At 43.5% G+C, this 12903-nt stretch overlaps 1 protein-coding gene across 1 annotated transcript in view; it reads right to left on the bottom strand.

The window, feature by feature from the left end:
* Window positions 1-1397: 1397 nt before the first annotated feature.
* Window positions 1398-12903, bottom strand: part of PRKCQ (protein kinase C theta) — a 109132-nt gene continuing 97626 nt past the window's right edge. Inside the window, exons 17-18 of the mRNA XM_066592106.1 lie at window positions 4016-4144; window positions 1398-2913 (exon numbers count right to left, since the gene is read on the bottom strand). Of these exons, the coding sequence (XP_066448203.1) occupies window positions 2758-2913; window positions 4016-4144 (285 nt within the window). The 3' untranslated portion in view covers window positions 1398-2757. The remainder of the gene's footprint in view (window positions 2914-4015; window positions 4145-12903) is intronic.

Genomic DNA, 12903 nt, shown 5'->3' with positions numbered 1-12903 from the left:
AAGCGTGTTGAATTTATTATATGCTTGGTTACACATACGATGATACCAAATATGTGGAATTTAAATTTGTTAAAAATTTTATGCTAATATGGGAAAAAGTACGAAAAAGGGTTTTTTTTTTTTACATTTCTCTATTTTTTTTTACATTATTTCATCTGTTTTTTTACACTTTTTATGTCCCTGCAGGGAACTTGCACAATCACACCTATGATCGCTATGATAAGGCATTGCAGGACTTCTGTGATCATAGGCAATGGCAATGCAGGACTCCGGTATCTGGCGTCCTGTTGCCAACGCGAGAGTCTGATGATGTCACAGAGGGAGCGTACTCCCTCTGTGAACCCTTTACATGCCGCAATCTATATAGATCGTTGCAGGGATGGGATTAACAGTGGGAGTCGCTGTCCCAATGCACCCCCGCTGTTGCAGAGGGAGGCCGGCTATCGGTGACAGCCAGCTCCTGCTGCCGGATTGCACGGTATCTCTCCTGATCTTGCTGCATCCCCAGGATGTAAGCGTACGTCCTGTTGCATTAAGTACCCTTCTGATAGGACGTACATTTACGTCCTATGGCGGGAAGGGGTTAAAATAGAAGAAACCACTGACTTAGTCTGACTATAAGGCCTCAGGTACACGGGGCGGATTTGCATTGTGGAGTCCACGATGGATGTCCGCCTCCGGACTCCGCAGCAAATACCTCCCCAAAGCATGTTATGGCAAATCGCAATGCTCTTTACATGAGTGGAAATCAATTGCGATTTTCCGCTCGTGGCTACGTACAGATGGCTTCCATTGACGTCAATGAAAGCCATCCATCCCGCGGCACTTCTGCAGTGAACACTGGAAGTATTGTGTGATACACGTCATCATCTAGCGCCGGCAGCTACTGCGCATGCGTGACAGAGTGCCGGCCGGCACATCTGCAGCGCTGACAGAAGACACCGGACAGGTACACAGGGGTCAGCGTCCTGGCACCCGGTCGAACTGCGCTGACTGCGAGAAACCCGCATGCGGGGTCTGACCCGCCCGTGTGCAGGAGGCCTATCTGAAACTTTTTGGTGGCTGAAAGTTTTCAGAAAAGAGCACTTCTGTGAACAGTTAGATGTCTATTGCTACACGTTTATTCTACATGTGAACAGTTATAATATGAGTCACTATATGGACTACTCTACATGACTCTATGTATTGCTTAAAAAGCTACTTTCCCATTATTAGGTTAAAGGCTGCACTTATGTTTGATGGGTTTTATGTAGAACAATAACTGAAGTGCTCCTGTAGGTAAAATGTTCTAGTGTATTGCATTGTAACCGCACACCAGGAATTGATGCAATAATACAGATTGAGTGGTTTAGTCTACGACTCTATTCTTCAATTTTCGAAACATTTAATATGCCTTATACATCACCACACCTCATCTACAAAGACAAAATGTATCTGAAATACTTCATGATTCTCATGTACACTTACCACTGCTATTCTTAAATATTATACATGTAAGACAGTTGCTGCTACATACATTGGGTATGATACAATAACGTAGGCCTCAGAAAAACCTTTTCATAGCTCCATGATGGGATGTGAGTAATTACTTATGCCAGTAATGAGCTAGTATCCATGCTTAAATGCATTCCAATGCTGCCTAATCTCCAGCTGTATCGCCATGAATATCATATTCTGCACAGGGATTTCCTATGCAAATAGCATGGCGTGTATTTTAAAGGGGTTTTCTGACCTATTACAAATATAAAAACAGCATCAAATTGAATGAAACAAAGTGCTAGCTCTCCAATCCCACCCATGCACCATATAAGCTCCATCCGTCTCCCTGCTCTTTGTATACATGCAGCTGTTATATGACCGCTGTCGCAAATCAGTTGCCCGCAGCTATCACATAATGTACTGCTGGCATCATGGCCCCCCACTGCTGAGAAATTATGCCAGGAATATGGCATCTGACTGCAATGATCACTTGTTATGTGTTTGCAAATGAAATTCAGGAGGATTGCTGGAGTTTCCATAGTGGATCAGGGGGGAATTGTAGAGGTATCACTTTTTTTTGTGCTATTTTATACCATTTAGTGCCATTTTTTATTCTTAAAAGGTCTGATAGTTTCTTTAATATAATATTACAGTTGCTGAACTTTAACCCTTTGCAATCCAATTTTGGATTCAGGGTTTCCTAGGGGGCTTTCTTTTTCTGCCATTATACAATGGCGCCATCTGCTGGCTAGAGCCAGTACTGTGGTATGGGACATGCCAGAGAGGCCACCGACAACAGAGCAGCCAGTAATATACAGTAAGAATACCCAGCCGGACGTCTTCCGACATCGGAGCTGTACAGGCTTCAATCAGAATGTCTTCAGACGTCAGACAGTGGATTGGAAAGGGTTAACATGCAATACTATGTCGAACAGAATTTTAGTACGAGTCTTCTCTATTAATTTACATATAAGGGAGGATGAAATTTAGTCGTAGGATATTGATATATACATGTTAAATCCCTTCACTGTTGAATGAGGAACTACTCTCAAATGTCATCAGCATACAATAAATACAGCTTCCTTTCTGATACCACATACCTGTCTATTGGCCTATCACATATAGTATAATGGCAATTCTAAAGAGAGCCTGACAATATTACAGTATGTACCATGCAGCCTGCTTCCACCACTCGTGAAATTCGAGTATGGGTATCGGCAGTTTATATTTCGGAGGGCATTTGAAATCTGCTATCGTTCCAATGAAAAGGTTGTCATCTCAGCAGATAATTGTCTCCATCTTCGGATTCACAAAGGAGAAGTTGTTGAACGTATTCTGGTCCATGCTGTTGATCAGTGTTCCTTCTGTACTTGATATTCTGGCTTTCTCATTCAAAAATTCTTTGTCAAAGTTGCTGCAGTCATTTGCTGATTTCTGGAAGGAGAAGAAAATATTTCCACAAAAAGTTGTTTGATGCATTCATACTATAAATACAGGGGAGTGGGAAAAAATTCACCATTCAGATCACTGTGGTGTTTGGTGTTCTCTAGCAGTGTGATGACCACTGCAATGATTTATTGGGGTACTGACCTTAATTCCTGACTCACAGGACCAGTGACTTCGGGCAGTTTCAGACAAACGTGATTTTCTCCCCTTATGTGGCCGCGATAATCACAGCCACATAATGAGACAAAACGAAACCACTGATTTCAATGGATTTCAGTGTTTTCGTTTTTTACTATTGGGATTCTTGCCCGTTAATTGTACGGGCGAGAAAATATAGGGCTTGCCCCATCTTTGATGGGGCAAGCCTTTGATTTCAAAAGATTAGTTCAGACCAACGAGTTTTTACTATGAAAATTCTTCAGAGGAGAAAAGATAGGATCTGCTCTATCTTTGTCCGTGTTACGCGGGAAGCTGCCATAGAAGTCTATGGCAGTTTAAAAAAAGGGAGGGGGAGGGAGTTACCCCACATACAACAAAGGGGAAAAAAGACAGCTGGCCCTAATTTGGTATTTAATTGCCATTCTATTCCACGGGAAGGGTGGAAAACACGAACGTGTGAACTGACATTTCGATGGCATAAGTAACTGAACTATCTGTTGGCGTGAATGTATCAGTCTGTTTCTTGCCAATTCCCAACCTCATTCAGGCGCAAATACGTTCTGTACCAGCGAACGTATTTGCACATACGTTTGTCTTAAAAAAACGCCCTTTTACACACAACACAAATATGCAGAGTAAGGGTGCTTTTACATTTAAAAGTTGCGCCCAAAACATTCAGTTGCAACTCACATCCAACAGCACTTGGGAATCCCATCCAATATGCTGAACACGGCACAATGACGTGCAATTCTCGTCCAAAAATCAGACAAGAGTTGGACATGCTGCGATTATTTTTTTTTACTCAGACTATTCATCCAAGTATAAAAAAAAGCCTGTGTGCACACGCCCATTCAGATGAAAAGGTGCTATTTCGATCTGAAAATTGGACAGAAGTGTCATCTGTGTGCATGTACCCCAAGATCTTCCTTACCACTTTAGGCTTAAAAGGCGGCTCAATTTCTCTCCTTTCCAGTCTATGCCAGTCTATCTGATGGAAGAAGCAATGCTGCTGAATGTTTCCTTTGATTCCAAGTCTTCGGTCTGGCTCTCTGACAAAGAGCTGAAGATTGCAAATAAGAGGAATACATGTAAATACAATTAGTACATTTCCTTTTAAGAATGACTAAAATGAATAGGATTTGGATATTGTTTGTCAGTCATCTAACTTAATACGGTGACTTGTTTTTTTTTTTTTTTAAATCAGTCATTCAGGTTGTAAAAATTGCTGGCTTAACTTAAGGTGCATTTACACTGTAAAGATGATCACTCAAAACATGGCTTTTGAGTGATCATTTTGCATAAACTACTACTTGGTACTAATGCCTATTAGTACCAATTTGTAGCATGTGAGTCATCAAGAACCTCCCGCTGTTTCCTGATTACTTTCGCTTTGTTCTGTCCAAGGGGCTAACAGCTGAGAACAGCTGATACAATGCAATCAGCTGTAATCAGCTCTCCTTGGGCTTATCAGCTGTTCATCTGAACAATGGTTTTTATGCAGAACTGAAAACTGGCATTCGGCAGAAAACTGAAAGGTGGGCACATTTACACCCAACGATATTGCTCAAAAAAGGGTTTTTGAGCAAATTTTGAGAGCTAATCGTTGTCTAAATGGGCCTTAATTCCTGGGACCCCCACTGATCAGTTGTTTGAAGGGGCCACAGCACTTGTGAGAGCATGGTGGTCGCTGTAAGCTTTACACCAGCTTTGCTTAATGTTTACACTGTTCTGGTTCATACTCTGAGCTTTTTGCAGCAGCCATTTTGAGTATTGCAATGTTATCTAATTGAAATGTATGTGATAAAGGCACAGTACATATATCTTTTCAGGTGAAAAATTTTCTGCTCCATGATTTTTTCTTCTGAAAATAATATTTTTACCTAACCTACAAAAATGTTAACTTCATATGGCAACTTCTAAAGCTCTTTTCAAATTAGCATTAGAGGGATAAACAACTTCAAAGGGGATTTATGAAACACCCTATGTACCCTCCAAGAACGTGGTAAATCCAACTTATAGGCAAGAGGATTAATGACTCCCGTTATGGCAAAGGGACCGATAAAACGTGGCGCAAGCTTTACCGAGGGGAGCTTCAATTTTAAATTATTTGTGGACAGATAGACCTTCTGACCGACCTCATATGGCTCCGAAATAGTGGACTTTTTACAACTACGTAGTTGCATACAACCATTTGCTTCCTCCAGGTTCTTGTGTACACCATTCCAGAACTCCCAGAACTCACTAGTAACAACATCAACAGCGGGACAAGCTGTAGGTACAGGAATGGAAGTCAGGAACTGGGGATGGCGACCGAACACACAAAAGAAAGGTGACACCCTGAACTTATACTATTATTTATGGCAAATTCAGCCAAAGGTAAAAACTCTACCCACCGACTGACTCTCTCGTCCACAAAAAAGACGCGAGTATTGTACTAGGTCTTGATTTTTACGTTCCGTTTCCTCATTCGTCTGCGGATGAAATGCTGATGAGAAAGACAGATGTTCCCAAGATTTTACAGAAGGCCCTCCAAAATTGAGCCATGAATTGAACCCCCCCCCCAGTCCGAAACTATATTGACCGTTATTCTGTGCAACCTCTTTAATGAAAATCCTCACTAATTCAGCGGCAGATGGTAATTTTTTCAGAGCAACAAAATGGGCCATTTTCGAGAACCTGTCAACAACTACCAAAATGGTAGAACAACTTTGTGACAGAGGCAGGTCAGTGACAAAATCCATGGACACGTGCGACCATGGCCAACAGGCACTGACAACGGCCTTAACGGTCCCTCGGGGCTCTTACGGCAACTCTTGCCACATGCACAAGCTGAACACCGATTTACGAACTCCCGGACCTTCCGTGCTATGCCGGGCCACAAGTAGAATCAGGAACATAGCTCAAGAATCCCCTGGACCCCCGGATGCCCTGCAAAAATGGAGGAATGAGACTCCTCCAGAACCAACAACCGCAGAGACATTGGTACGAATAACTTCCCTGCCGGAAGGTTCCGTGTCAGGGCTGCCATCACGACGGACGGAGGATGCCTTCCGGAGAAGAGTCCCCAACCTCCGGAGTCCCGAAACTGCAGGAGAGAGCGTCAGCTTTCACATTTTTATCTCCCAGTAGATACGTGACTGTAAAATTGAATCTCAAGAAGAGAAGAGCCCACCTGGCCTGCCGCGCATTGAGCCGCTTAGCATTCTTAAGATACACTAAGTTCTTGTGATCGATGAAGACTGTCACCTGGTGTCAGTCCCCCTCCAGAAGATGACGCCATTCCTCAAATGCCCATTTTATTGCCAACAATTCCCTGTTCCCAACATCATAGTTGCGCTCAACACTAGTGAATTTACGGGAAAAGAAGGCACACGGACTAAACCCTGAGCAGCCCTCTACTTTCTGTGAGAGGACTGCACCGACCCCAACTTCAGAAGTATCTACCTCCACGAATAAGGGCTTCTGAGGGTCCGGCTGAGCAAGCACCGGCGCGGTGGAAAAAGTCCTCTTAAGTTGCTCAAACGCCTGTGAAGCTTCCGGAGACCACGACGTCACGTGATAAATTTTCTGTAAAAGTTGGCAAACCCAAGTAAGCGTTGAAGAGCCTTCAAATTATCTGGTTTAACTGATTGTGTGATTGCAGCAACCTTGTCTGATTCCATACACACATCAGTTGGAGTCATGATATACCCAAGGAATGACATGCGTTTGACCCCGAATAAGCTCTTCTCCAATTTAACATACAATTTCTACTCCTGTAGCCGCTCTAACGCCAAATGGAGATGTCTGACATGCATGTCCTAATCTGACGAGTACTCCAAAATGTCTAGGTAATGGTGGAAGACCGCGTTCATAAACCCCTGAAAAACCGCAGGGGCGTTGCATAACCCGAAGGGCATAACCAGACACTCAAGTGCCCCAACGGGGTGTTGAATGCGGTTTTCCACTCATCACCAGACTTAATACATATGAGATTATAAGCCCCCCGAAGGTCAAGCTTAGAGAACCAGCATGCTCCCACCACCTGATTCAACAGATCAGGGATCAGAGGGAGCGAGCACTGATTCTTTATGGTGATCTTATTTAAAGCCCGATAGTCAACACAAGGCCGCAAAGACTCATTTTTCTTTTCAAGAAAAAATATGCCTGCTCCAGCTGGTGATTTTGATGGTCTCATATGTTCCTTGGCTAAAGCCTCTGAAATATAGGATTTAAGAGCCTCATGCTCCCGACCTGACAGATTAAATATGGCCCCCTTAGGAATGGGGCTACCCGTGACAAGATCAATCCTACAATCCCATTCGCAGTCTGGGGGCAATACCTCAGAAAGCTTCTTAGAGAACACATCTTGAAAATCCTGTGAATAGTCTGGAATACTAATAGTATCAGTGGAGCACAATGTAACAGGCGTTAGATGATCCTGACAGAACCCTCCCCACCAAACTAGCTCCAGCATAGTCCAATTAAACTGAGGATTGTGCGTCCTTAGCCACGGCAATCCCAGAACAATATCCACGGATATCTTCTCCATGACCAGAAATAAAATAACCTCCGAATGTAATGTGCCCACCATGAACCAAAGTTCTGATGTCCTCCAACGACTTCCGCAGAGGACAGAGGGGTTGCATCGATACTGGTAAAGTGGATCAGCAAACCTAATGTGGTAAAACTTGACAACAGTGGTCTTACAAACTGCAAATGGATAAGGTTTGCGGCCGACCCAGAATCTATAAATGCCTGTTACACCCTGTGAAAAACCTTGTAAGACACACTACAAGGCACCAATAGTTTAGGGAGTACCTGACTTCCTAGATGACCCTCCCAACAGTCACTTAGGAGCTGAAGTTTTCCTGCTTCTTCTGTAGCTGCCTTTCCTGGCAGGATGCGATGCGATGACCAGCCTTGCCGCAGTAAAAGCAGAGTTGGTTAGAAACCCAGAAGCGCCTCCACTTTCCAGGACTCAATCAGTCCACTTCCATACCATCATCTCGGGGGTTCACAATGGGGTACAGGCTGTAGAAGTCACCAGAGACTTGACACCACATTCTTGATGGGCCTCTAGCTTAGTTTCCCTTCTAGACCTGAGTCTATGATCAGTTTTGACTGCCAATTCCATAGCCTGATTCAAGGTGGATGGTGACGGATGGGACAGCAATAGATCTTTTACTGCGTCAGACAGGCCTACCAAAAATAAATCTTTGAGTGCACAGTCGTTCCATGCAGATTCGCCAGAATACTGCCTGAAACTAGAGCCGACTGGCGACCGAACTTCTGCTGACTGGCGTCCCTGGCGTTGAGCCAACAACTTACTGACTGAATAACCCGCACGATCGGGTTCATCAAAAATGGTCAAGAAAAAAAGAATCTACCGACTGCAGACAAGCGGAATCAGATGGTAAAGAATAGGTCCATGACTGAGGCCCTTCTCTGAGCAGAGACATAACAATCCCCACCCGTTGGGACTCAGACCCAGAGGAATGAGGCCGCAAGCGGAAAAACAATTTACAAGCCTCCCGGAAGACAAAGAATTTTTTCCGGTCCCCCCAAAACACCTTGGGTAATGGGCATTTGGGTTCTGGTACTGGATCAGTGGGCACAACCAACCGCTACTCATGATGGCTGAGACGCCCGACTGGTCCTGAACCATCCCGGCCAGGTCATGAATCTGACCAGGAATTGCATTGACTCCATTTACACAGCGAATCCTACCCAAAAAAACCCAGGAAAATATTTTTTTGGGCCAGTTATTATGATACAGTACTAGTGGGGTGCATAGGTACACACGGCACGGGGCTCCCTGACTCTTGCCAACGCCCCTTCCTGGAGATAGCCTAGAAGGTGGACACGTCCAAGCCGCCAACTCTGACCCTATGCTGCCTAGTGGCAGGACAGGAAGGAACCGCCGTACCTATGCAGGGTACTACTTACTAGTACTGACAGGCTAGGCAGATGGAATAACCAACAGGAAAGAAAACCACAGACCACAGGCAGAGCTGGATCGGGACAGGGTAACTTCCACTGGTGCAGGACCGAGGTCAAACACACAGAGGACAGAACCAATAACTGGCAACTGCTATCAGCAGCTGCCAGACTATATTCAGGAGTCTCCACCCCTAGGGCGGAGACCCATCAAGCCGGCTGATCGGAGCTCCCAGCCAGCCACTATAACTCACAGGGATAGAGCGCACGCGCCTCGCACAGCAGGCACACGCGCGCGCACAGCCGCGTGTGCCACGTGCCATGCACGCACACAGGAGCACGGCGCCGCCGCTCGCTGACCTGAACGAGGGCGCAACGTCATCCCAGGACACCGCGGCGAACCGCGCCACCACCACCCAGGATCCCTGACCGGCCTCATGGTAACAATTATAGCAATTCCATCTGCTTTTGTGTGCGGGGATGCTTGAGGAGTGTCTCAGTTATTGTCAGTCTCTGTTAGGGCCGTGGTCACTTACCTTCCAAGAAGATAGGGACAGGGGTTATTGGTGGTAGTTCCACCTGGTGTTCCCTATCTTTGGTAACGTTCATGTCGGCCCGATGCTCACTTGCCCACATGAATGTAACAGCAGTCTCATAGACACACTGAACTATACAAACTGTGGTTACATCCCTCTCCTCCCTTTCAGTTTACTCTTTTACTTTTTACTCAGTTTACTCTTTTACTTTTACTTTACAGTTGTTTTACGACTGTTTTTGAACATCGGCAAAGACTTGGCAGGCAAGAAAAGAGGGGCTACGGGCAATGGAAGGTGAAGTAGATGCCACTTTTTCCTGATACTAAGGTGAAAGTTTCATGTATTATTGTCTAAAAAGAAATATACTTTACTACTTGTTAAGTCTAAAAACCCAAGCAAGGCTAATGTGTATGAGCTATTAAATATTTTAGTAAGTGTCAGAGAGCAAATCACCATGAATTGTTTTATAATATAAAAAGGAAACATTTATATCCCACCTCAAAAGTGAATTTCACATTTCTGAACAGCCTGCTGGAATGAAATGCCGCTTAGTTGTCACAGATGTACTTGAGCCAAATATTCTCTGCTTAAATCCCATTATATCTATTCTCCTTAGTATAGTGAATAAATAGTGGCTTTTAATTATCTGTCTAGGGCTGCATGGAATATATTAGCTGTCAATTAATTATAATCTTGTCAGGACTAATATGCATTTCAATGATTTCAAAGGCAGTATGTTCTAGTAAATTAATGCATTTTCCTGTACTCATTTCTTGTAACTAAATGAACTCATGTAGCAGAGGGTCTATTTCATTTCTAGAAGACATTTTTGTAATAATCCTGGTAACACACAAGCCAAAATTACTGCTCTGCAGGACTGTATAGTAACTGAGTCCCTAACAAATCTGGTAACGTGGCCACAATACATGCCATGCGTAAACCGAGTAGCTGATTGCTAATGTTGTTGAATGAAAACCAGATTGATAAAGAGCAACCAATGGTTATACTTTATTATGTAAAATGGAAAATTTATGCAGGGCAATCCACTGCTTTGTCAGTGTGGGTTGTACCCCTGCATGTATGGTGCACATATCTATGGCAGTCATCCTGGTATCAGTTCATATGATGCAGGCTGGGTCTGTTGGCAGTCAACCCTCCCCCACCCGGCTTACTGCATGCTACCAGGTCAAATGGCGATTGAGCATTTCCAGTAGTACATATCTTGTATCTGGCCATTTTTTCTGTGAGTTGTGTCTTTGAGCATTTTTTCTCACCTCTGTGATTTTATGTAGTTAATTGTGAGAGAGTGTAGGTTCTGGCGTACGCGCGATAGCCCTGCCGTTGGCGTGCCAGTTTACGTGTTTTGGGCCTAAAATACTAACACCCGCATTTATCAGTGTGTGTTTTTTTAATGCATGCAGTTTGCTATAGATGCTGGAGAAGCTGAGGCTGACATGCCTGTGTGTCACACCTTTACTGCAGGGCTATCCACTGCTTTGTCAGTGCGGGTTGTACCCCTGTATGTGTGGCTCACATATCTATGGCGGTTGTCCTGGTATCAGTTCATTTGGTGCATGCTGGGTCTGTTGGCAGTCACCCCTCCCCCACCCTAGGTTGAGTTGAGTGGCTGCTCAATCAGCATGCACCTGAACATTTTTGCTCCTCTACATAGCAATCTGGCTTACTGCATGCCTTCAGGTCAAATGGCGATTGAGCATTTCTGTAGTATATATCTTGTATCTGGCCTCTTTTCTTTGAAATTGAACAAGAGCAACCAATAGTTGTACTTTATTATGTAAAATGGAAAATTTATGAGGTCCCTTTTTTATGCAATTTTGCCAGATATTCGTGATGCAGTAATATAAATCTAAGCAGTGCCAAGTGATCCTTTCTTAGTTTTCCTTGATCCTCGTATAGAACCAATTTGCACATACTGTTATCAGATAGTCTTTTTAGATAAATCAAATGAGTTTCTCAACTTTGCATTATTGTGCAGTGTCCTTTTAATTGGTGAATTCCTGGTTATCTGGTGGTTATTTCTAGGATTAGTTGTCAACACTGGTGATCCATTGGTTTAGTGTACTATACCTGTGATCCAATACACACCTCATTTCAATGCTTAGTGACCCGTTAGCATCACTGGCAAAGTATTTGTTATATACATGTCTGAGTAAATCAAAGGTTATAAAAGGCTACGTGCACCTTTGCTTTCTTTTTACTCAATGTGTTTTTATAAATGAAGACTTTTTCTAATTGTTTTTCATTAACAATTTCTGATTGTTTGATTAATATGCTTGTATGGTTTTCCAAGGCACTGTAGACTGCAGGACTGATGTCTTAGCAAATTTCCAGTCTCCACTGAGCTATTACAGAGGGCTTTATGACAGTGCCGTGAGATGGTGGAGGAGATCAGGAGGATGGATAGCAAAGAAAGCGATTATTACAAACGGCTGTAATTCACACAGAATGAATTATCTGCTCTTATCAGCAGTAAGAGAGCTGTGTAGTATTAAGTGGGCGTGGTTATGCTACACAGCCTCTGAAAGAGAAGAGGGGAAGAGTAGCTGTGCTTATCATGTCTATCAGTTCTAGGAATGCTCCCAAGCCAGAAACGTGGATATAGGAAAGCCTGCCAACTAAGTATGAGGCTTTGAAAATGCATGAATGGGAAAACTCAATGCAACCCCCTGTACCCCCCACCAAAAACAAACAAACAAAAAAAAACAGATAAGTGCACCATTTTTCTCCACAGGGACTTAGTAAGATATGTGTATTGCTTTTACATGCACAAAGATTTCCATAACCACTAACTACGATGTTGATTCTGAAAGGGCATTCTGACATTAAATGACTTAATCTACCATATTTGCCAGTGCTAGCCAGAGCCTAGAAATGGCTTAAACATAAAGCTAGGATCTTATTACAGCCAGGTGACATTACATCAATTTACATCCATGGAGAAATGTTAGAGGTTGTGAATAATTTCTTTTATCTGGGCAAGGACTTGTTCCAAAGGACAAATACTGATAAAGAAATGTGTATCAGCATTTGTTGTACTAGTGATTCATTGAGAAGACTGCACTGTCAGATCTTGCAGAATATTAGGCATGAAACAAACATCATGGTCTATATGTTGTTTGCACCACAATGATAGTGTTTGGCAGTCATCTAGAGGTTTTCATGGGTCCATGAGTGTTGTGTCAGTGCGATTCTCTGCATCAACTGGGGGTTTGATGCCAACATTTAAGCAGACCTATAGAAGGAAATATGACTAAATATGACTGGAAGAAGGGCTCAGAATTCCTGGAAGCAAGTAATCAAAAAAATCTCTGATGGGAGTTTTCTTCTTTCAAGAAATTGCCAA

Source organism: Eleutherodactylus coqui, chromosome 2 (assembly GCF_035609145.1).
Source record: "Eleutherodactylus coqui strain aEleCoq1 chromosome 2, aEleCoq1.hap1, whole genome shotgun sequence".
Taxonomy (NCBI): domain Eukaryota; kingdom Metazoa; phylum Chordata; class Amphibia; order Anura; family Eleutherodactylidae; genus Eleutherodactylus; species Eleutherodactylus coqui.
This window is presented reverse-complemented; position numbering and strand designations above follow the sequence as displayed.